Genomic DNA, 25,941 nt, shown 5'->3' on the forward strand with positions numbered 1-25,941 from the left:
AAGAAAGTATAAAATAAGACGAACAATAGTATTTTTTGTTTTATTTTTTTTATTTGAATCAAATTATGTTTGCATTATTTTTAGAAGGAAAATAAGGGTTTTTAGCTTCAAACAAGTACAAAAGTAGTGTACGAGTTGGATAGAAAATGGAATTTGATTAGTATACATCGGGACTTTTCTTTTTCGGGATATTTTTTGAAACAATATCTAAAGTGGTATGAATGATAAAATGATTAAAGAATATATTATTATAAATATGTTTGTTCGCTAAATGGATATTGGTAAATTTTTGTCTAGTCATAATAACAATGACCAGCAATAGTAATTTAATGAAATGTGCTCATTAATTTCAGTTAATTTCTATTTTTTTTTACAAAACAATCCTCAAAACATTTGCAAATAATCATTCAAACAATAGTAATTGAAAATGGTCAAAAGCATACAACACTGGTAACACGTAGAACACGTGACGTAGATAGCACCTCAGTTAATTCGCAAGGGCCAACAATCAGTTAATATTTCGCCCTTTCTGCACAATATGTTACTTATACAGAGAGTTTGCTTCAAAAAGATGCTTATTTCCACATCCCAGAAAGATCAAAAGATTCTTACTTGCAAGGAAAAACTACCCCAAATGTGCACCGCATTTTCTGTCCCGCATCCGGACCGAACAAACAAATACTAAACACATTGGCAATACTTTTTTTTCAGTCAAAACTCTGTGTACACCTTTTTATATACTGTCGCTAAAAATACGGTGTCGAACCGGTCGTGCGTATTGAGTGATTGGCCACGGGCCTAAGAGCGTCCACGTTACTAGGGACGCTCGCCACTGGCCGCCCGTTGTTAACACTTGCGCGCGCGTTTTTTCCCGTGTTTATGTGTGTTCGTGTGCATTGCGCCCCAAGAAAACTCGCGCGTCATAACAACGTGCGCCACCCCTTGCAGTGCGCCCTCTCCATTTGCATCCCCTACACCAGGGTGAGGTGTGTAACCCACCAACCTGCACCCCCTCTTCAAAACCACAAACATTGTATTTGTGTGTGTAGGATTTGTTCTCCCTTCAATCCTACTCCACGCGAAAGCTTCGGGGCCCGTTCGGCTGCTGTTCGGGTGTTGCTGAAGCGCGAAGCTGCCTCTCGTGCGTTGCGTGTGCTTGTGGTGTGCGCCCTAACAAGCGCGCGCGTTTGCTTAGATTCGCCTGTTTAGTCTTACGACAGACGCACGCCTGAACGGTACAGTGTTTTCCTCTTGGCAACCTGGTTTGCTACGATTTGCTAACAGTCTCTAGCTTGACACAGCTCACAACACCAGCAGTGCCTTCGATTCTGTGTTGTTTTGGTTGGTGCCTTTGGGAATTGGCAGTGTTAGTGTGCGGTGGTAGCTTTGTGGTTTTTTAGAGCGTCTTGTGTGCTGTTACTCCTGCTTGAAGACTTCACAATCCCTTCACAAAGTTCGCTCCAGCAAGTGAGATAGAGCTGTGAGTGCGTTTTGGTTGCAATTTTTGGTGCAGTGAACCCCAGACCAAAAACAGGTTTACAAACAGGCCTGTTTGTACCGATCATCCCAGTGACAGAAAGTGAAAAGCATCTGCGGAGTGCCAGCCAACCCCGGTGTGGTGTGACCCCGAAATTCAAATAAACCAGCAACAGCAACAACATGGCCAACAAATTTGTGTCAGTGCTGATGGTTTCATCTTTCCTGCTGGCGGTTAGCTTCGAAGCAGGTAAGCGGTTGCGTTTTGCGATGCGTGTGAAACTGTGATGATCGTTGGTGGGGGCCCACAAACCGCGGCAAAGCGGGGGGAGGAAAAAGCAAGATTAGATGTATCATGAGCGAACCACAGAGAAGACATAATGTGGCGCAATCGAAAGGAAGGAAATGCTCACGGACTCACGGTGCTCGATATGATTAGAAGGAAAAAAATGGTTTGAATTATTGATGTATCTTTGATTGATGCAGACCCATAAGCAAGAAATGTGTGCCTGTGTGCCGATTTGACGGAACAGTGTGGAATGCGCTAGATGTTTGCAGCACAACTGTGGCGACGGCCATGCATCATCAAACGTGTGTGCAGTGAGGCGCGGGAGGTTGTTTTTTTTTGTACCACCTTCTTTCGATACGAAAAAGAAGAAGAAGGATGCAACGTCCATGAAAGTTCCTTCAAGCTTTGGAATGAAATTAGACACCGTTTTTTTTGGTGACTTGACAAAACTTCACACACCATCATCACCGGAACGGAAAACAAACATTAGCTCTCACAATCAAGCCCTTGTGTTGAGTGGTTTCAACAATAAGAGTGTTTCGGGAAAAAGAATGACTAACGGCCCTCGTGTACACACTTTGCTCTATTTCGCTTCCAAAGTAACTCTTCCAAAAGCAAAACAAACAAACACACACACACAGCTCTAGCTGTCTTTAAATATTGGCCAATTGGTTTCAAGCACGGACTTCTTCCATCTTCAGCAGCATTTACATGTCATAGCCTATTAGGACTACTTTAAAGTGTGTTTACTGTGCGGCGTACACACCAACCTCCTCCCGCCTACTGCGCTTGGGAGCTGCACTAATAGACACCCTTCTTTTCGGGTGTGTGTTTTGAAATTGAGAACACTTTCGGATTTTGAATGGAGCAAAATGTCGATTACGGAATGATTCATTGTGCAGCTTTGAAGCAATCCCGGTTTGAGGAAATCGGCTTAAGCCTGTTTGTAAGCGGTCGTACGCAATCGGTGGTTTTCATTGAAAATCGCTACCGAGTGCTACTACTGTTTTTTCGACCATTTGGCTATAATATGAGGGGAGCATCGTCCATTGCAGCATCTTCATGGTTTGCTGGTTCAATTAAAAACGCATCACTCCGTACTACTCTCCCCTCGAGTTGCTCCATTTTCTTCGCAAGCAACGGCAACTGCGTTGCTTTCCCGGAAGACACAAAGGTCGCGCTGCGTCTCCCTATTCGTAAAGGGAAAAGGGCCAACAAATACAGATCGACAAGCAGCAGGCGCACCCTGCGCCCTGAGAGGGATTATATGTCACGCGAGTGCGACATTAATTAACGATAAATTTAATCTATCATACGCTCTGGGAGCTGCGCTGCCTCTTTAAACGCGAACAAAACACAAACACATTCCAGAGCAATATTCTCCCTCAGATTGTGCTCAGAGATTCGAGTGTGTGGGTGGGGGGTGGTGAAGAGAGCTATTGAAGGAATCCCAAAACACATGACAACAAACAAAACACAAGTGGCACTCCGAACATCTCGGAGCATGCTGCTCCACGCTTATGCTTGATCGCGGGAATCGAGAATCGGTTGGATCACATTGCTTACATTGACAAAAAGGAAACGCACAGACCTGGGAAGGGGAATGGTAGGGGAAAGAGTAATAAAGAGAAAGAATGACAGTACAGAGAGAAAGAGAGGTATTTATGAATTCAATTAGCTAAAATTCAAGATCAAAAGATCAACGGATCCCGTCCAGCATCATTTGTGTCGTGAATGATTGAATTCTTGTTTGGTTTGGGGTTGGGTTCTTGGTGCCCCTGACCAAGCGATCAACTTCCCTGACGCTGTTTGCTGGATCATAACCCCCGCTTCAGCACACAGGCCATGGTGAATTCCAGCACTAGAGAGCTAGAACGGCTGTCCGAGCTTAATATTCAAATCGTGTCGTTGCTTCACCTCGTTATAGCTACATGCTGGGAGCAGCAGTAGATGGCGGACGACGACGGTATGACTAAGCGGACGGTTGTGGTGTGTACCAGCCTGTGCCCTGCTGCACACGGTCGCATTAATTGTGTTTGGCTAGATAGGTGATGCAATTAAAGAGCTGGCGATCGCGATCGCGGCTGTGTGTGTGCGTGTTGCGCTGGAACAATTTCACTCGCCCGTGCGGTATGTAAGTGTGGTGAACTGGTCTGGTGGTAGGATAAATGGTCTTCCACCTTGTGTCAGTCAGCTTGCCGGAGCAGCTTAACGGGGGGGGGGGGGCGTCTTGCTGGGGACAGGGAGAACCAATATGGCCAATCGAGAAGGAGGTGTGTGTGTGAGAGAGTGTTGTTTCGATTCAGTGTCAACTTGTTGGGCGCGTCTGGAAGCAATTCCAACTGGGCGTTAGTAGAATGGCAGTGTACACCAATACGAATTTTCTAGGGCGTAAGAAGATGATGGTTGTTATATTGTGCGGAGGGGTGGTAATTGTTAGCTTCATTTCATCCAATAAGCAAAGCAATTGTAGAATACTTTTACATGGGTTGTGGACGTGGGTTTATAAGGTGAATTGTATAAGATTCATTAGTGTTTTTTTTAAAGTAGCCTTAAGTGCATTTGAATATTCTAATTAGAATTTATACTTTCTTTTATTTCACTTCCATTGTTAGGCTAATTACTACAAGGATTTTTTGGGAATTTTGTACGTTTCATTGCATTTATGAAAAAGGGCTTCATTGTAGTTTTAACAAAAACAAACATTAAAGTTAACGAGGATCGTTACACCCATATTTGGATGTCCTGTTTTAAAACCATATATGTTTAACTTTAATTTCGCTTATCTTCCCCTATCGTCTTTTGACTAATCTCCTCCGCCTTTTATTGATGCCATTTGCTGAGTAGGCGGCAAAGTGGGCGCACGGCTGTCCCAACCAACTAGCGCGTTGGCTCTTCGACTGGTTGGCACAAGAAAGGCTAACGTCGTCGTCCGCTTAAGGTCGTGTAACTCAAAGCCTTACGCAAAGACCTATAAAACTCTTCATCATGGTTATGACGCTTTGCCATTCAAAGGCTAAAAGTGGTTTAGAAATAATGATAATACAACATTAAATGATGAAAAGGTTTAAATGAGTGGCATTATTACTAACTGTCATTTGACACATTTAGTTGAATTTCAATTCTTCACACTTTTGGGACCGATAAAATATGGTTCCTCGGAATGTAAGGAAGGGAATTTGCATTAATTCTGAATAGATCAAACAAAACTTCTATTTAAGAGACAATAAACTACCTACAGCATTTTCTAACTGGTCTTATTACAAACAATACGTATTAATATGACCATCAAGTCATCTTTACTCGTGGCAATTGTTTGAAAACCCTGACGTAAAAACAAAAAAATAACTCCAAAGAAATCTAACTGTCTAATCGATCATTTCCACAAAGGTCCTTTGTGGTAGAAAATCACACCAAAGTTAATGGCCCTCCGCATGACCGATCCAAAGGAAAAGCCTTGTCTTCTTTGTGCATGGTTTAATCACATGTGCGCGCTTCTCGTTTTCCTGATAACGCGCACTGGAGTGTGTTACACAATCCTTTTCTAACCTTCCACTGAAGGCCGGACCGTAGACAATCCACACACCCCCGGGGAGGGTAAGCCCTTGGCCGAGAGAGTTGATGATCGCTAGACCACCACCCTCCGCATGATGTCACCTGTGTGTGTGACCCCAATGTTGTGGTATTGTGACGCTGTCGCCGCGATGAGTCTCTGCACGATCGCGACACACTCGGAAGGCGATGATAATGATTAACGCTTTTGGGAAGAAACAATTGCTGACAAAAGGCGTTTAAGTGTAGTTTGGTTTATTGTACGCGAAAAGATAGCTCCCGCCGCGTTACCCCTTGTAAATTGTTTACAAAAACACAAAAATAAAAACATTTAATTTCCGGTAGTTTCGTAAAATGGTTGGGCGAACGGGATTGCGTTGCTTGATTTTTTGTTTTTCGCTTGGCAATTTATTACTCCGCGCTACCTGGGCAAGTGAATGGGCCGGTGGCTGGTTAGTCCATTGTTTATTTGATGATCATTGTCCAAATTGTCACCCAGCCACCAGTTGGGAGGGGGTAAATTAGAAGTACAACCTTGAAGACGTTTGTTGTTTTTTTTGTGGCATTAAAAGCCGGCTTTGTCTTACTTTGTGCTTGTGGATGGGTGTTTTTTCGACGGCACTTACCATTGTACGGCCCCGTGGTAAAGGAGTGTGAAATGTTTGGCCAACATCACGCCGATGGAGCTATGTAGAAGCCAATCTCCATCCCTTTTACCGCCGTTCCCGTCACTCGCGAACGCGACTTTCAAACGCGCAAATAATGCGTGTATGAGCTCATCGCTCACTTGTTGTCGCTCAGCGAGATGATAGGCGACGGATTGGCTCTTGGAGTCGCATCGATTGAGATTCCATTATACGCACCAGTTGCCGCTGTTGCCTTTGCCGTTGCCTAGGAATGCGGCCAGCTAGCCCCGCTGATCGGGTGCATGGAATAAATCAACCATTCGGAGCCGATCGCTGATGCGACGTATGCGACAGGTGGGTCCGGCAAACGGATGAAGCTGATCGCTTGTTTGCTGGCATTGGAGCGCCTCAAACAAAAGAATGTAGAACGCGCGCGCGACAGTGGACGACGACGCACACGTGTTACTACACCCCGGCCAAACTCCTATCAATGGGGACGCGTTGTTGGTGGCGTGCACGTTTTCGCTTAGAAGAAGAAGGAGTAGAAGGTAGCGCAAGTGATGGTTTTATAGGTTTTAATTATCTGGTGTCAGGCCGTGCAAAGTGATCAGAGCGACCGAACCGCATGATGATGTTGTACGACGTTCTAAATGATTATTGATTCCATTTGCCTTCGGGTCTGTCTTGGAGAGATAGTGACAGAGGGCATCAAAGCTGGTAGACCAAAGGTACAAAACAGCTCCGTGATGAAATCTAGGCCAGCGGTAATAAAGACGACCATTTTTTGTTGTTATTCTGCTATGCGCCTCCACCTCGGCTCTCTATCGCGTGTGGCTAAACGCGTTTTAACTGCAAGCGACGATTAGCCACACCTTAGAAGCTGTCCCAACGGCGACTCGGCGTTCCTCGGTCCCTAAACGGTTTTCCATTTCTGCTGTTAGGGGGGGGGGGAGAGTTAATTTCCTCCTTCCTCTTCCGACGCCTAATTCGTTCGTTCAGCACGTGCTTCACAGCGTGTGCCGCACACGGAACGGAAAAGCCGTTAAAAAGTAAACGAAATTTGGCGCGGGCAGGCAGGCATTTTTCGTCTTCCATTTCGTCCTCGTAAAACATGCCACTTCCCTTCCATTGCGCTAATAACACGCGCCATTCCAGACTTTCGAGAAAGCGATTTGAGCAGGAACACGCGCTCAAAGTTGATTCTTGGCTGCGTACTGACAACCAACGGCTGCATCCGTCACACACCTCGGGGCGCGGATATGGTGTAAGGTCGGTACGGGCGGATAATCTTGTCGGATCTTTGGTGTTCTATGTTTTTATGCTTCCCATGTTTGTATGTACAATACGCGCGCCTACATGCTTACATCATCGCTCGTACACCACACGAGGTCGGTGAAAGCATTACGGTGTTGGTTATTGGTGTTTGGTGATTTGTTTGATCGGCGGGCCTATTTGGTGCACAAGCAGCCGTGTGGGCGGTGGCTAATGTCGATGGCGCCATTTGTCATGCTTTGTTTTCGTTTCGGATGTGTCCCATTCGGATGTCTGGAGATGTGCGAACGAGTTAAGTTAAGGTTCTAAATGCCCATTAAAATGCATTCTTTACTGTGAGTGTCCGTTTGTAGGGAAGTTCACAGCTACTAGATCATGCAAGGAAAATGGCTGTACGGTTAAAATAGATACAGCGTGATCTTCCAATGATCTGGTTGGTACGTCTTTGTAAGTGACGGTTGTGTTTATCCAACACCTAACCATCTCAAAATGAGGACCAACGAGCAGGTTTTCTTCAATGTTTTCCGAAGGGATTGGTGCGTTTTTGCAAAGAACTGTCAGCCATTACGTCAAACGATCAGTGGATGGAAACCATCCTGGGGATAAAGATGGCGTTTTCTCGATTTTTTCCCCTCATTGACCTACGCTCTAGTGCCGTTGCAGTGTTGTTTTTTTTTCATAACGGTATTCTCCTAAACACTAGCATCTTTTTGCATCATCGAACAAGAATTGTAGTTGCTGCACGGCTTAAGTGAAAGCATACAGCGTTAGTACCTTTCCGTTCTTTTTTTTTGCGTGCGAGTGCGTGTCTGCTTGGTTTCGGGGTTTTTGATGGGTGGGAATTTTTATTTTTAAAATCACAACATATTTTTAGCACCCACCACACGGCCAACCAACATCTGTTTTAGCGAATTCGAAACAAATCATCATTCGGTGGTGCTGTTGTGTGAACATTTTTTCGGTCCTGCCTCGAGTAGGCTGCGTTTAGGACGCGCCGAGTTGCTTTGTCGTTGCTATAGCAACAAACACGCACACACACACACGTAGACAGCATGGGATGAGCAAAAAAAAGCACGATCAAGTGATCCATCCTTAGCTCTCTTCGGGGTTGGTGGTGATGTTAGGGGAACGTTGAAGTCGATTCGATCATCAATACTTCACGAGCAACCGAACATATTATATCATAATTTCATCATCACAAAGCAGCAAAAAAGAAGGGTGTGGCGTGATGTGTACAACACCCCGGGAGTGTAAAGGTAATACAAAACTCTCTGGATCTTTCCCCGGGGTAGAAGAACGTAGAACGAACGCGCGGGTCTTCTAGCCGGGTTGCGCATTCCATCAGTATCGGCGTATCGGTGATGTGCGTGTTTGCGATGCGCTAAGACGCGCTTACCAATGACGTGAGTCACGGTACACACCGCCGGACTGCTTGAAATGCTCTCCGCGTGGTGTCACATTTTTTCCTCCTATACCCGGCAGCGCTGTTGAAGTGTTGAAAACAATTAGTGACAACGTGACGATACTGGTAACTGCTGCGGGTAGGTGGTAGGTGATGCGCCCAGCAGGGTTTCGTATAAGATCTGCTACCGATAAGCTGGAAACGATCATCACTGCATACGGAAGCATTTTTATTGACGAGACCTTTGATTAGCTCTCTCTGTGTTCTACACCGACACACCACCACCGCACGCAACGCCGAGGTTGTGCTTTGGAATGTGTGACGCTACTAATTGGAAGGTATTAGGCTTGACTCAGAAATGGTCGCGCTTCTCCTTGCTTTTGAGTGTGTTGACTCATGTGCACTTTTATAACTTCTCCTGAACGGTTCTAGCATATATTAAGTAGTAATAAACAGCTTCAGTGTTTAGTAACTGACCCACCCAGAAACATAAATTATAAACCCCTACTCAATGTCAGTTCTGCTAGTTAAGGTAACATCGTAAAACTGTGTCATGTAAAAAACCGTTTACAGAAATTTCAAATCAATTTTCCGTCCACGCTTAAAACTCGTTACCTTTGACTCATTCTTCTCTAGCTGTAATGCACCTCAACTCGGTGCAATTTTATTGCACAGAACACATACAAACATACACTCACGATTGTATTGTGGGTTATAATGACTGCGATTTAGCGATGATTTATTCTCCGGGAAAACTTTTCCACTCGTATTAGCTGAGAGCGGGGTGGAAAAGAAGGAGGGTGAGAATACAGCAACCCTCCCTGTCGCGTTTGAAGGTGACGCAATGTGATGTAACGTCCGATCGCGCGTGTGTGTGTGTGTGTGTGCATGGACGCGATGATCTATCGGCTTTATATTGCGCACTTGCTCTGCCTGTTGCTGCTCTGTAGGGCTGCAAAGTTTTGATGTTTTTAACCCTCCATGTGTACTGTGTGAAACAGTTTCCAGAGTTGCTCGATGCTCCCGATCCCACGCCTGCCTGGCGATGGTCAGTGAGTGATTTAGAATGCATTTACACCTCCCCGTACTCCTCTGGGGGCGAGGGTACTCGAATGGGGTACGTGAATCGGGCTGACTTCACTCGAACACTCGAAATCACCTATCATTTGTCCGTCAAAGTTACGTACCGCGGGATGTGTTATGGGACAAGAGGGTTGAAGATTTGATTAATGTGCTTCGTCCCCTTTCCCGGTGTGGTTTTTGTAATGTCCATCTGGATTCTGACAGCTTGGCAAGTGAATGGAATGTAGCCCGTTTGACTGACCGCTTGTCGTCGTCGTCGTTTGGTGGACTGTGATAATGCGCTTTGCTTTCATTAGATGAATTAGTAATATGAATAAACTAGGGTAGTGAACGGGCACAACACACACACACACACATACCACAGGGGGGTAAATCATGATTTCCCGGAAAACTCTCAACCCCGGAAGTATGATTTTGCGCCGGGGAAACCTATCCAAATACCTGACAGCTTTCGAAATTAACGATAATCCGTCACCATCTCAATAATCCGAACGTATCCTTCCTACCTGGTGCCTGGTTCGGGTTTGTACGCGTACTTGCAATTAATGATTGAACAAGTTCACTGAACTCTTTGTACTCACCAATTTACAAACATTTGCCTGGAAATCGTGTTCCTGTTTTTGGAGGCCTATTCCTTGTTTTGTGCAGGAGATATGCATAATGTATGTACTACTTCCCGTAATGTACTGCAAATGGGTGGTTTTTATTCTATCTACGTTTACTAGAAATGATACATTATTCCTATCATTTTGTGGTAAATTAAACCTTCATTTGCGTTGCTCTATCGGCATATCTCATATATGCTAAAGTATACCTCTTGTTAGATCTTCGATTCCGACATGGCTAAAGAACTGAGGTTTGTTGTCTTGTTTGGTATAAGAGAACCTGATATTATCCAATATGCTGGCTCTAACATTTGGATTTCTGCACAAACAAACATTAGAATTGAAGGCTATTGATTACGAGCAGTGACGAGCAAGGTCATTTGTGGCTTCAAATCTCGAAAGAACTTAAATCCTCATACACGCTACACGACATATCCAAGTTGTAGTTACTCTAAACCACTTAGAGTTAGCGATCGTTAGACGCTTAGGCAGGCATAGACCTGAAACGGTTGTTGCTCTAAATAAGAATGTTGTTCATGGTTGTATAAGAGATTCTTTAATCTCCCTACTGTGTGTCCCTACCGTCTTTCAATCAAATAAAATCTTCTTCAAGGTTTTCAAGTTAATTCAAGATAATATGCTATCTATTCATGAGGATCATGTGTCATGTTTGATAAGAACGTTAAAAGCATGCTTGGCACAAGTGAATTAATAGTTTTAGAGTTGAATACTGCGAACATTGTAAGATTCACAACATTTCCTTTCGAAATTTATGTAACAGGTAACTTTATCGGCCTTTTGGTAGTCTTTGTCGAAAGTTTTTTGGTATTAATTGTATATTTTGATGAACAATTAAAGCTTTCCTTGTTTAATAAGCAATACAGTGACTGAATGTCATCCAGAATTCACTATGTCGGCTTTGAAATACCAACATTTCGAACGTCCACTCTTGAATGTTGTACACGTCCTTATACTAAGCCTGTTGCTACCACACCTTGCCACCTTATTAAGTCATATTAATCGTATTACTTAGAGCTACTGATTAAAGTGAGGGCAATTAGATAAATAAATGCACAGATGAATCGCTCGAATGGCTGCAATGGAAGACGACAGAAAATTTAACATTTAATTTTATGCGCAATGCACAAGACTACACTTTGTATCGATGTATGATCGATGCTTGCCCTTCGAAGTTAGCAGCCTTAGTCACCGATGGAGACGGCCAGTAATTGGCGTGTACACGTGTTTGTTTCCATTTTCTCTTCTCTTGCCTTACAGCCATCTAATTACATCTAAACAAGCCTTTCAATACTATTAAATAAGACTCGATAAAATCGATAAGAAATGGAATACTACCCTCATCAATTAACAGCATCGAAATTAGCATGTTTAGCGCCATCTGCATTAAAAAGTTTGTCAAAAACATAGCACTAACAAATCATCAGATTACCCCTTTTTAAAACTATCTTAAAGCACCCCTGGAATCACAGCGTGCGAAGCAACATGCGCTCTTCTACCCTAACGATTATTACACCAGCGCGATGATGGACTAATTGCCCTGCGCGGCAGGATGATATAACGCGCATCAATCCGGCCGCGCCACCATCACCCCACGCCGCACTGGTGCTAGCGAATTTTCCTCACATTCAATCGCATCGCCGCCCGGTGCGTTGTTTATACTAAGCTGGAAGTAAATAAACAATTTAAGTTCTAGTTTGCTTCGTGCGTTTAGAACATCTTCACACAGCAGTGCAAGCAGCTCCCCAGGTGACCAACCTTTTCCCCTGCTGGGTGTTGAGGCAATGGATAGGATTGATATTAGGAATTTGATGGCGGGAGTGAAATGAAGGGGTAAAACACACACACACACACACACACACACACACACATACGATCTGGTAGTGACCGTTTTATTTTTGCTTGACGATCCTCCTCCCCACGTTCCCGAGCGGGGCGACATTGCGTCACCTCGTAAACCTCGATCTAAATCCGTACCTTCGACACGGACAATGTGTCAGCAAGTATAACTAAATCATTGCACTTTCTAGCTATGTGTGCCGCTCTCTCTCTTTCTCTCTCCTCCTTTCGTTTTGGGGTCAAGTAGAAAAGCATAGGAGCAACGGTTTGCTTCGAGAAGGTTGACCGCTGGCAGCGGTATAAATAAATCAGCCAACATTTCGACGACAGTCGCTTCCTTTTCAGATATTCCTACGAACAAAAGGACGTCGAACTGCTGTCGTCGGTTAACTTGTTGTGAATGGCAAACATCCGGCCAGCTTTTCGGATGTGATTAAACAATTAAACCATAGCCTCTACCACCCCAACTTCCGTTCATTCATTTCCCTGTTCTTACCATTCCAGTGAGTGCGCTGAAATGCTGGCGATGCTCGTCGGACGCCTCAACGGCCGCCTTCTGTGACGATCCGTTCACCCAGGACATCATTACCGAGCAGCAGAGACGCTGGAGCTACGTCGACTGCAGCTATCCGCCCCAGGTCAACTACCAATTCAACCAGGCGAACCAGCAAACCCGGCCGGTCTGCAAGAAAATGAAGCAAATCAGTAAGTACTGCCGAAGACGACCGGGGACGACCTAGCCCGGGGCCGCCCGTTCGAGTTTTATTGGGTCAGATAGGGACATGGGGCAGAATCAATTAGCTAATGGTGGAACGGATGGGTGGTACCGGAAACACGAACCTCCCCCCCTCTCTGTCTCTCTCTATCGCTATCTCGTTTCTAGTCGCAATCGCTGGCCTGGGCGAAGGATCACTAATCGGAAGGTGCATCCACGCGCACGAAGGAGGTGCACTATCTCGCGTGTGTTAATATTTCTACTCTTACCCGGGCGGCAGGATAGAGGGAGGGGGGGAGGAGGTTGATTTGGGTGCCGGAGGGTGTGCCCGTGGAAAAGATTTACAAGTTAATTTAATTAGCTTTGCTTGGTAGTACGTGCCGATAGAGTTGTCGTGAGGTGGTAAAATGACGCTTTAACACGAAGAGAGCCGCCCAGATGCGTGCGCGAAAGAACTCAGCGCACGGGCATGGGTGTTAGGATTTTGGCGGAGGATTACGAAAGCAAGTCAACGCATCAAATGTGTTCGTTGGAGTGTGTAGCATTATTTGAAACAACTGAGATCATTTAAGCAAAATTTTGGGGTAATGCGAATGGTAGGTTTGCGTTTATGGCCTTTTTTGTGCGTACATTACGTGCGGATAGCAACACAAACTTGAGTCTTTATTTATTCTTGCATAGAAACAGTATAACATTTGGTTTAAAGCATAGAAAACGTTAAGCTAGTACAGGTATTCCCGGACATACGATATTAATGGGGATCGGAGGCAATAGCGCGTATATCGAATATTAGCTTATGTCGACGTTTCAATTGAGACTGATAACTAGGTTAATGTCCGGATCAAGAACTATCCTTCCTTATCATTCGTGTTTTTGAATGGTGTTACCTTCCTTATTTCCTTAATACTTGGAATCAGTTACGTTGAAAAACCCGCTTCGGTATTGACTTGAATGTAGCAGCTTTTATAACTGAGAGTGTTACAGTAAATTCCTGTCCTGTAAGTGATAATCCTAAGGGAATAGCAATGTTTTTTTTCTGAATCAGGAATATTATTTTTGGTAATTTTGTCAAATCATAGTTTAGCTTATTGCACAAAAAAGCCAGGGAATGATATATTGCAAGTAATACGAACGTGTTCAAAATATGGTCTAAGACCGTTCATTTCAAACAAATTTGGCAATGTTAATTTCCACATGTTCACCACAAGGCGGTCCCGTGGTACAGTCGTCAACCCGAACGACTCAATAACATGCCCGTCATGGGTTCAAGCCTAGGTTGGACCCATCCCCCCGTAGCAAGAATTTGCACTGAAGAACTATCTATCCGGCTGCGTGGTAATGAATTAAGTCACGAAAGCCTTCATAAGTCGGCATGTCCGCTTGGGACCGTTACTCGAAATAGAAGAAGAATCACCACATGTGTGTGGCATGTTGGACTATATGCGGATTTCTCCAACGGAACAGTTGTTCAATCAATTGGGTATCTTGGTCATCAATTCTCTTAAATAGGCTGATAAGCGATATTCCATGTGGCCAATTTTGATGTCATTCGATAGAAATTAAACTAAAAAAGCGCTTGCAACTTTAAAGTAAAAACTAGTCTACATCTTGTGAGCACGTGAACAAGATACTTGAGTAATGAATTATTTAAATGTCCATAAACCATTAAAATCAATACTCGGTCAGAACCAGATTAGGCCAGTCGTTCTAGATTAAATGTGAACGTAAAATCTGTTGGGCGTAATATTAAATGCATAGCAATTATTAAGCGTTCTGTGATGCTAAAAAATTGTTATCACAACATAAAATGGGACATGCGATCGGTAGAAGTAATGATTTGATTACTTTTGTAAGCCGTATTTTACAATAAAAGTCATGAGCTTGCACTTTTGTGCATCAATTGAACACTCCCTAGCTGGGGTTCGTGCTCTATTGTGACACAGCACTTGGCTTGCGTGTGGTATAATTAACTTGCCACTGTAAAATATAGAGACAATCGTTCGCATGGATTCCACTCGTTCAATAATCGTGCACCCAACTTAGCACTGAACAGGCTGACGAAGCTCGTACAGTAACTCACTTGTCGCTTCCTTGCCCCTGCTCTCTAATATGCATATCGGTGCAGTAGCTGATCTAAAAGTGTGAAAGAAATTAATATCAATTTGTCTCTTCTGCGGGGTGCGGTGTTGAGGTGGAGCACAATTGCTGGTGATCAAATCTCGGGCACGTGGCGTCTATAGCTTGCAAGCCTTGCTCTGTTGCAAAGGAGTCTGAGTCACTCTTCTCAATGCGTTTGCAGCTTCCAGTTGATCGCGGGAGAACAATTCAAGGTCGACGAAGATACGGTAGAAACAAAACAACATCTCCAAGGCATTGCGATCGCACTGTTGTTAGATTCCCACCCCTTGCTTACAGCTACTCCAGCCAGTTGCGTAATGAACCGCAGCCTAGCGCTGTTGGCAATGCTAACATCGCGCTGTATGATGCATCGCCTGCCCCGGTTACATCTGTTTTGTTACAGGTGAATTCAATAACAAAGCAAGCAACCATGGCATACCTAACAGTAGGCTGTTGTGGCTGTGCTGGCCCCTAACCGTTGCTACTGTCGGCCCAGTCGCTCTTTTCGCATAACGATTCGCGATTATCGCGTAGCGTAAAGCACAACATTTTCTGCGTTTCATTATGGAAATAGAAGTAACATCTTTTCAATCACATAAATAAATGCCGGAAACTGGAAGCATGTTTTGAGCGGGTACGGTGACGACAGATGTACCGCACGGTGTATCAGTGTTTTTGGACATCTTTACGGCTACTTTATGACCATGGCAACCAGAAGGCGATGATTGACAACGCCAGACGCGGGCACACGTCCACGTGATGAGTGATCGTTTTTATGATCGTTTCTTGCGTTTTATGAATTTTTGATAAGTTTGTGCCGCGGTGCTGGAAAAAGTTCATTATGTTTGCTTACTTTCAATTTACTTATTACCCCTCTATGGCTCCACTGTGGCTAATCTATTGCCTATCACCGTGAGAAATGGGAAATAGACAATTCTTAGACCAGCATATGGTGATGGGTAGGCATGTGCGTTTGTGGTTTCTTGTGGCCGGAAGTGCGACTTATCGGGTCGTTCTTGTCGTCTAGTGTCGTCTAACCATAAACAATAATTGAATGCAATTCAACGCCAGCACAGTGCAGAACGGGGTTTGATAAGGAAGCTCCTGTAATGTATGCTCGATGCATAATAATTGCATCCAAGCGGGGTTTCTCTGGTGGCTTTGGTGTCAGGTGCGATACCGTAACTTGGCTGACACACCTATCTATAGCGCTGGATGTATTTGCTTGATACACATCTATGCTAAACCTAAACTATTTGGAATTGCTATATAGAATAATGTACTTATGCCCTTTTTTGCTAATGTTCTATGTTTCCTGCCGATTCTCAAATGATTTTTGTTTTGTTTTTTTGTTTATCATTTTATGTTATTTTTTAATATTTTTTGTAATTCCTGTAAAGCATGTTGGATGAAATTTCAACTTTAATAATTTCCTGTACATTGCATTACATTACATCATGTTAATGATTTTTAATGATTTTTTATTAAATTCTCGCATTGCTATGTTCTGAAGCAATCAATGATTCTTATAAAACAAGAACTATTTCATTGTATACAGCAAACAGTTTCACAAAAAATAATTGTGGAATATCGGCTATAAACATGATAGCGAATTTTAAAAGAATTCATCGTACATCATTATTTTAAGGAACTCAATACATTTTTGTTTATTAAATAAAATAATCATAATTTAGTCATAGTCATGATTTCTACGCTTACCAGCATAATAAAAAAAATCGTTAAATTTTCATCTGAGCAGCTTTGAACGAAAAAATGTTGGTTTCAGACAGATGTTTTTTTTTTATTATTATTATTTATTTAATCTTCAACGGGCCGTATGGCCTTATTAAGATGTAACAGTTCAATTGAGAAAAAAAAATACATAGCAAAAATTAGATTTACATCGCAATTCACTGCGGCCACGGCAAAAGCCGGAGACGTTCCTTGAAGCACTGAGTTGAGATGTCGAAGTCGAAGCAATCCGAGACAGTGTTGAAGACAGCCGACATGCGGAACATAGGGTCAGACCGACCAGCACTGGAACGGGGTTGAGCGAGCCGTAGAGTTTCTCTACACCTAAGTGTTCGGGATGGTGCATAGATATCGACTCGATGCAACAAAGGCGATGAGTCGATAGAGCCATTTAGCAATCCAGCGATGAAAGAGCATTGTGCATTGCGTCTTCTAACTGAAAGAGGTTCAAGGCCTAGAAGACCGCACCGCGCAGCATACGGAGGAAGATTATTGCGATCCTGCCAGGGAAGTAGGCGTAGGGCATATCTCGTGAGCTTACGTTGAATCGCCTCGAGTCGAGCAATTGAAGAAGCGGTAGTTGGGCTCCAGACTACGCACGAATATTCCAGAACCGAACGAACGATGCAGTTGTACACAGCTTTGATGCACATGGGGTTGCGGAATTCATTAGTTGTCCGGATAACCACGCCAAGTAATTGATTTCCTCTGGCTACAACGTCATCGATATGCTGTTTAAAGTTCAAACTAGAGTCAAGCAGAACGCCCAGGTCTTTGCCATGATTCTGTCGATTAACTGCAGTGCCGTCCATGAAGTAGGTCCCAGTCACTGGGCTCCTGCATCGACTAAAAGACACACAGTAGCATTTCTCGATGCAGATAGTCAGTCCATTACGCTTGCACCACGAACAGAAAATTTCGATGCAGTCTTGCAGGAATGTACAATCACCTGTGTTGTGAATAGGCGCAAAAATTTTTGCGTCGTCGGCAAACAGACTGATACTGTCGGGAGGTAAAGCCAGGGTAACATCGTTGATAAACAATATGAAGAGAAGCGGGCCAATATTGCTTCCTTGTGGCACACCCGAGCTGCTGACTATTTCTTTGGACATGTGCTTATCAATTTTCACGATGTATGTGCGATTAATTAGGTAAGACTTAAGCCACTGTACGAGCGAGCTGGGAACTCCTAGCTTATCGAGTTTAGCGAGAAGAATTGCGTGCGGAAGAGAGTCGAATGCTGCTTTCAGATCTGTATAAATTGCATCGACTTGAGCTCCGGCATCAATTTGACTAGTGCAATAGGTTACAAATTCAACCAGGTTCGTGGTAGTCGACTTTTTTGGCACGAATCTATGTTGATACGGGCTTAGGTAGCTGCGGCATGCATGTAGCAGATGTTTGTATATCACTAGTTCGAACACCTTGGCAATGGCACACAAAGATGTAATACCCCGGTAGTTGATGGCATCTGTCCTGTCGCCCTTTTTGTAAATAGGAACCATCCAAGATTTCCTCCATGTTTTGGGAAAGTAGCCATTGGCTAGCGATGCATTGAACAATTTTGCAAGGATAGGTGCTACTGTCGTTTGACAGCGTTTCAGCACGGTAGAAGGAATTCCGTCGGGTCCAGGAGCGAAGGAAGGCTTTAGTTGCGCTAGGGCAGATAAAACGATCTCACTGTCGATGAAAGGAGTGCTCATGTTAATTGCGCCAGCCGGAGTGTTGACGAGAGCAGCATCAATGGTATCGGTATCATTCATGGCCGCATGGCATGTTTCTACAATATTTGTTTGTACAGTTGGAATTGCAAGCAGCTGTGTAGATAAAATGTTGGTTTAGATGCACTCAGGCTCTTTTTCGTGAAATTTTTCGATTGATTTCTAGTTGAAGTTCTATTTTTGTTTATTTAAAAATGACTAGCTCTTTCTCTTTGATTTGGCTGGTATTTTCGGCTGTAAGTTCTACGTATCGAAAACTTAAGATATAAAGTCCTATGGGAATGGAACTAAGATCTAGATGACATCCAACTAAATTATTATTGTTATTTATTCTGGTAGAAATAGCTGATCCATATTGGCCTAATATCCTCACGATCAAACATCCCAGGCCCTTTAAGCAAACAACAAACGATAATTTTGTACAAATATTTCCAATAATTACGACGAGTGTTATTTTCGTTTTGAATTTATTTACGTACCCGGAGGCAAAAACGTTTCATGCTAGTTACTAGTTGAAATGCAAATTCAGTAAGCCGCAGTAACGGTAGATACAGTGGCAACTCAAAAACGCAACAACCTTCACCAGTGACATTGAGCGGCGTGCAATTAACCGTAGCATATTAAACCATAGTGCACATGCAATCACACACATACACATGTGTACTGCTGATCTTCAAACGACGGTTTTTTCACTACATCACGCTCAACCCGATCTTCAAGATCAAAGATGCGTTTAGCTCGTCGTCGGGTGCATTTTTGTATTGGAATACACATTCGTTCCCCTTAACCTTGATGCGAGAGTTTGCGTTCCCGAGCCAGTGTTGCGCAGTTTAACCGAGCGTAACGCAATGGATGATTTGCCCTAACACCTTACCCCCCAAAAAAACCCTTATCCATGTGTAATTGTTTGTGCGTTCTTGCTTCTATCATTGCAGTTAACGATCGTGTCGTGGTGTCGCGCTCCTGCGCTTACGAGGACGTCAACACGCCACCCAACTCGTGCCTGAACGCCCAGACACCCTCCTACATCAAGACCGAGTTCTGCGAGACCTGCATCACCGACGGATGCAACGGGGCCGCCCAGTACGGACCGGCCGCCCTGATGATCCTGATCAGTGCGTTCGTGGCGAAGCTGCTCGCCTGGTAATCACGGAACGGGGCGGAATCGTCGTCGTCGTTCTTTTCCATCCATCCCTACCCCTCCTCCCCACCGAAATGGTGCTGGCAGAGAGAAAGAGCGAGAGAGAGAGAGAGAGAGAGAGGGAGGCAGTGGAGCAGTGGCAGAGAGTTACCTTATCGTCCTACACACACAACGCTTAGAAAACCCATATCCCATTCCCTGACACAGGTTCGGTGCGTCCTGCACCATCTCCACCAACAGCAACAGAAAAAGAATCTCATTCGCAACGGTCTCTCTTTCTCTCCCTGTCTCTCTGTCCCTCGCCTCTGTGACGGGGGTGTTATGCCTTATGCCTTACGAATTCGGGAGGCGCTTTAAGCGTCCGATAAGTGTTAAAGTATGTTCGTCACCAGTAAAAACACACACACACAAACCACCTCACAGTAACACTAAACTATTGAACAAAAAAAAGCTACTTGCAAAATATAAATCGGTAAAACATGCGAAAGAAAGAAGCTAATTTGTATGGTACAGTGTTACAAATATGTAAACATATGAAGAACCACAAAAACCGTTAAATTTAAAAAAAAGTAACAAGTAACAAAACACAATCACTATTGTGTTGATTAAAGTAAGGACAGTGCAGTAATAAGAGCGTTACGAGGAAGTAAATGATGTACAAAACCACAAAGATGATGATGCTAGACAGGATAGACACAACAGGTACTGGAACATATCAATTTGGAAAATAGCTGCTTTATCACTAGTGCACACCGAACATTTGCCTTTAATTATTGTACATCTCGTTTGTTACATTTTGCTTAGCTTTAAAGATGTTAAATCACGATTAGAGGAAGCTTTCATTGTCTCAAGAATGTTTGTTAATATTTGCCAAGCTGTAGGCGATACTGTAATACATTTGCTATCGAAAATTTGCTTCAAAATTTCACAACAAGCACAACAACCATGCAGGAGCAAATATCAAATGAAATTGAAAATTAAAGAGAAACCTATTTTTTATCAGATGATATCATACACATCTATGCACAAAATCCACACATCATAATACCATGCATCACTTCCGTTAAACGTGTACATAATATGTAGACCGAAAAGGGATAATGAATAAAGCTACACAGAACAAATGCTTTGGTATCTTTACTCTTCTTTTTGGATTTCAAACAGGTTGGTAATATCATAAAGATTTTGCACTAATCAGTAAGTTTAATATGTTGTTTGTATTTCAGTCTAACAAGAATCAAGTGATATTTTCCAGTGATCAAGTGATAGAATCGATATCTGCAATATTGTGCGATAATCCATCCAAAGAGCTCTGTGGTGATCGATGGATGGACATGAGTTTGGGATGTACACGATGGTACCAGTTCTTATCCCAGAACCTAATTTGTTCGATCGGGTTGGATTTAAGCTGTCGATGGGCTGTACAAGTCCCGACAATGATGTATTAGAGTACTTTAGACGGTTCGAAGATACGATCGCAAAACTGTTGTAGTGTCTCTAGATCATCATAGCCTACTTGTAGTATTTTCCACTGTTTTGAATTCTGCTCACGTGATTAGATCAGTCCAATTGTAGGTATTTTGTAGATCGACTGGCCGATATCGATATCATCGATATCACGTAAATCTTCATACAAGTCCGCAGATCCCGCTATCGTCAACGTTTTCACGTATCGTTCCGCAGTCCTGCGATTGATTCCCGCCGATTCATCAAAGTGTCCCGCAGTATTGAGTACCTATAACATCGGACGACGAATCGAACGTCCGACATTATCTGCCAAATCCCATATAAATTTCGTCCGATAAAATCGCATCCGAACAGCGTTGCCACGGCCGATATAAATTTCGTCCGATAAAATCGCATCGGATGAGCGTTGTCACCACCCTAATTGCCAATGCAAAGGGTGCGGCCGGTAGGGTGCTAGGGCACAGCAGACCGTCTGCCTGTTCTTAGTTGCCAGTGCACAGCAACATTCAATAGCGATTTGAAATTCCCCTACCCGTCGATACATTGACAGACGTATGACAACTTTGAACCAGCCACTGTAAACACCGAGGGCGCTGTCAAACTGATCGCATCATCTGCCGTCCAAATTGTTTTCGAAACGCGAATCAATCAGCCTCATTCCTCGGTGCCTTATTTTAATGTTAAGTGTAGTGTTTTAAACGATTCTGTTGCCTCAACGACACTGTGAAAGTGTTTTTCGTCGTGTTAGCAATAAAGCAAATACAATATCAAACAGCTACGATGCAATCCCGAAGTGTTTACTTCATCGCGTGCAGTCTGGTGGTGGTGCTGCTCAGTTTCGGCGTCCAAAAGGGTGTGTATTGTTTACGATCAGCTTCACCTGTCTATCTGCGCTGCTAACCCTACCGTTCGTTGTCGGATGGGCCAGATTGATGTAATGAAATGAAGCTACAATTTATAGTTCTTCAACAGCTCAATTTAAAATGTTGACGCTTAAGGATCATGTCCCACCGGAACGATCGTACAAATACTAATTATTAATTCAATTTAACAATTACCCCGCACAGGACTGGCCATCAAATGCTGGGAGTGTCGCTCCGATTCCGACCCAAAGTGTGCGGACCCGTTCGACAACAGTACGCTCTCGATCACGGACTGCAAGCAGGTAAAACGGAAGGAGCATCTGCCCGAGGCACAGGCCACGATGTGCCGCAAGATTCGGCAGAAGGTTAACGGCGAGTGGCGATACTTCCGCAGCTGTGCGTTTATGGGCGAGCCCGGCATCGAGGGTGACGAGCGGTTCTGCCTGATGCGTAGCGGCACGTACAACATCTTCATGGAGTACTGTACCTGCAACAGCAAGGACGGTTGCAATGCAGGGCCGTTGCACGGTCCGGCCGGGTTACTGTTGCTGGGCGCATCGTCGCTTGCGCTGATCCTCGCGAAGGTTCGCCTCTTCCGTCTCGTTTAGAGCAATGCCTGCTTGGATGTGTGGAAATAGAGTGTAATTTTGCACGCCATAGGAGCCTTATTCAGCTGTAGCCTTTAGCCTTTATATAGAGAGCGAGCGAGGGAGAGAGAGAGAGAGAGAGAGAGCAGTCAGGCGACAGCAAACGAGAAGAAATGGAAAGGCAACGACGATACTTCCGAAGCTTAACTACATTCCGTCCGTGTATTGAATCTCCCGTCAGTATTCGAGGTGCATTTTTGTGTGTGTCTGTTTTGTCTGACGATAAGTTTATAAAATGAAGAAATAAACTTTTTTTAATTAAAACTAACGAGCTCACGCAGAAGCGGTTATTTACTACAATTGTACCTTTTATTGATCGTTTTTGTGTATAAAAAAATCGTCTGTTAACGTTTAAAACTTACAATTCACAATCTACAGACGGAATGTTATGCATGATATTCTCATATGGACGGAAACAGTTCCTTAGCTGCAGCAAGCTCACCACGGCGACACGGATGGAATGAAGGGAAGGCAGTGTACCCAAGGAGGTAATAAGCGCCTACGATACAATTTTAGCCACAAATAGCAACACTGCAAGGCACAGGGCGGTAAAGGACGTGGCTTTCAAACCCGGTGCCCCGTTACACTCGTCCTCCACGCAGTAGCACTCCTCCCAGTACACACCGTTCTCGTACACACCCCAGTTGCACACTCCGGTAACACCCGTCTCCGAGACGGACGCACACTGCCGGATGACCTGACGCCATCGGCCATCCCCTGGAAAAGAGCAAAACGAAGGAGCCTTTTTGGTTACACGAATCCTCAAGATGCATCCCTCCCCGCTTTCGGCCGGCTGCACTTACAGATGAATCCTCGCGGGCTCTGGTGCACCACTTTCATGCAGAACGAGCCGGGCATGTGCGACTCATCGCTGTTGCATTCGATCGCAATGTTTTGCGTCTTGTTGAACGCCTTGTACGCGCCACAGTTGTCGACACCCTTCGGATCGGTTTGGGAGGAACACTGGTAGCACCGGATGGCAGCCGCTGCAGAAACACAAACGGGGAACAAACGGGTTTTTTAGGGGGTTAGCATGGTCTATGTGGGCAGTGCGTAATTGAGTGTCGGGCGGGCCACTCCCATTAGGCGGGCGTCCCTGAATTGCGATTGGCAGGGGTGCCCGATTTCGCTTCCTTCTTTGCGGTGGAGAACTTACCGGAACCGATGCTTAGTGTGACGAGTAGCACATTTACTAATGTTTTCATTTTCGTTGGGAAGCTCAATGAATACTGAAAGGCGATAAGGTGGTAAAGTAATTGAGAAAATGCTTTGTTTGAGATTTGTGGCTGTAAACAAACGATCACACACCTGCAGGAATGATGACGGTGAGCTGGGCGCGACAGTGGTCATAAGAGTTTGACAGTTCAGGATGGAGAATTTTTAAAGTTTATTTTTTGTAACAACTATTTGAAATTTGATTTTAGCACGCATATGAATACAAAAAATAAAATAAAATGCTTCAAAATAATCGTGAGAGCTTTTAATCCTGAAATTGTCCTAAATATTTCATCTAAATGCTCTGGAAATACCGCTCAGTTGCGTAGTTTGCTTATTTTAGAGCAAGTAAGTAACAATATTTACCAAGAAAAACAAGAAACAAACAAGAAAAACGTAAGCTTTTCATGGAATAACATCTAAAACAACTAAAAGACATCTAAAATTCAACTTTTTCGAATAATAATATTTTTAAAATGTAGAACACACATGACCGCAGAGCTCCTTGCACGCCGACCACAGTGCGTTGATTGTTTACAAAACGTGCTTACAGTGACCACCAAAAAAAAAAAAGAGTCCAACACCTGTTGCTCACGTGCTGGTGTAATACTAAATATGATTTTCTTATATTGCTTCTACTTCTGTTGCATCGTGACCGATGCAGCCATTCTGTTCGGGCACAGTTTTACCGTATTTGTTTAACCTTATCGTTGGAAGAAATAATGGCAGGCAGCCACTCAAGCGCCCTTTCTTCGGTAAGCCTTTGGGCAGCTGAGGTAACCCTACCAGCATTAAACGGCTTTGAAGGCATTCAGAAGGCATTTAAGGCCTTAGTCGCCTTAGAAGGCGAATAAAGATTTCAACCGAAACTTTTACGGCTGTAACGGGTTCTCTTCGAAATCTTTCAACTTTTTGATTCAAGGAGAATAGATAGCTTACCGCCATCTTAGCTTGTTTATATACTGAATTTGCACCTGTACCAAAGTAACTGCCAAATAGAGCAGTGACAACGCTTTTGGTTCCGAACCGAGAAAGCGTGTGTTCAAATCCAGATTTTTATGATCTTTTTTCTGCGTTTATTTCTTTTTAAATTATTTTTTTCTTACTATAATTACTTTAAACAAAATTTATGTGAAGCGAAATTAAAATAATACCTTTTAAAAAAAACATAATAATTACACTATGTTCACCGTTCATTATCAGGATGGGAGAAATATGTATCTCATTTTTCCTTTTATTTTAGTTATCGAAATGAGTTTGGTATATTATCACCTTTCAATGAGTTGGTCTTTAACAACCGAATAATGTAGACCATCTTTAATAAAGTGAAATAGCTCAGAGCTTAACGCAAGAGATCATAACACGTAAATCGTGCTATCGAATCTCACGCTCATATCTGGGAACAATACAACAGTGCAGTGCTGAAGACGCTTGTAAGGTTTTCTTTTGACAGTTGCAATTTCAAATTTCAAATTAAAAGCGAAATTTTTCATTGACATATTTCAAAGGCATTTAATTACTGCTAAATGCACTGCTGATCGCCTTCAATTCGCCGGCGATTACAAGGCGATTAGAAGGCATTTAACGGAAATTTGCGGGTAGGGAATGCTCGGTGGTTAGAGCGTGATCGATACAGTTTTTTTTTGTGAATCTGAAGCGAATTTAATACATTTGAGTTTGTGTGCGTTTTTATCCATTGCGCCCGTATAAAAAAATATCCTTACAAATTATGTACCATGAGATTGGGAACATCACGTTGGAGGTAAAATTGAGCCAGAATCAGTGTTGGGAGAATGATTATTGGGGACGTGAGTAAGTTACAGTTTGTTACACTAGCGGGGAAGAAAATATGCAATTTTTGCGTTACGTAGTTGATGGATGGCGCCTATGCAGTTTCTGTGGCGTCGACATCACCGTCCGCCACATCTTAACCGAATGCCATGGTTATACTGCGGAACGCATCACCTGCAAATTGGACCACACCATCCTCTCACCAGACAGGGAAAGGACAGGGAGCGCACACTTTTAAAATTCCTTCGTATTACTAACCTTTATAAATCGCTCTAACCAAAACCACATTTTTAACAAACAATTATTTAAAAAATAAAATCAACATATAATAGATTTATGTAAACCGAGA

General features: G+C 43.6%; 3 protein-coding genes across 3 annotated transcripts; 2 read left to right on the forward strand and 1 right to left on the reverse strand.

Annotated features, from left to right (window-relative positions):
- Positions 1 to 1,192: 1,192 nt before the first annotated feature.
- Positions 1,193 to 20,733, forward strand: LOC121595268. Its single transcript, XM_041919125.1, has 3 exons — positions 1,193 to 1,726; positions 12,667 to 12,867; positions 19,404 to 20,733. Exons 1-3 carry the CDS (start codon positions 1,660 to 1,662, stop codon positions 19,613 to 19,615), a joined length of 480 nt encoding a protein of 159 aa, XP_041775059.1. The 5' UTR covers positions 1,193 to 1,659; the 3' UTR covers positions 19,616 to 20,733.
- Positions 20,734 to 21,674: 941 nt separating this feature from the next.
- Positions 21,675 to 22,998, forward strand: LOC121595270. Its single transcript, XM_041919126.1, has 2 exons — positions 21,675 to 21,929; positions 22,144 to 22,998. Exons 1-2 carry the CDS (start codon positions 21,857 to 21,859, stop codon positions 22,545 to 22,547), a joined length of 477 nt encoding a protein of 158 aa, XP_041775060.1. The 5' UTR covers positions 21,675 to 21,856; the 3' UTR covers positions 22,548 to 22,998.
- On the reverse strand, positions 22,874 to 23,941 carry LOC121595267. The gene is made up of 4 exons (XM_041919124.1): positions 23,895 to 23,941; positions 23,743 to 23,815; positions 23,390 to 23,572; positions 22,874 to 23,303 (listed from the first exon to the last, which is right to left on the reverse strand). Exons 1-4 carry the CDS (start codon positions 23,934 to 23,936, stop codon positions 23,086 to 23,088), a joined length of 516 nt encoding a protein of 171 aa, XP_041775058.1. The 5' UTR covers positions 23,937 to 23,941; the 3' UTR covers positions 22,874 to 23,085.
- Between the last annotated feature and the right edge of the window lie 2,000 nt (positions 23,942 to 25,941).

This window comes from Anopheles merus, chromosome 3R, assembly GCF_017562075.2.
Source record: "Anopheles merus strain MAF chromosome 3R, AmerM5.1, whole genome shotgun sequence".
NCBI classification, from domain to species: Eukaryota; Metazoa; Arthropoda; class Insecta; order Diptera; family Culicidae; genus Anopheles; species Anopheles merus.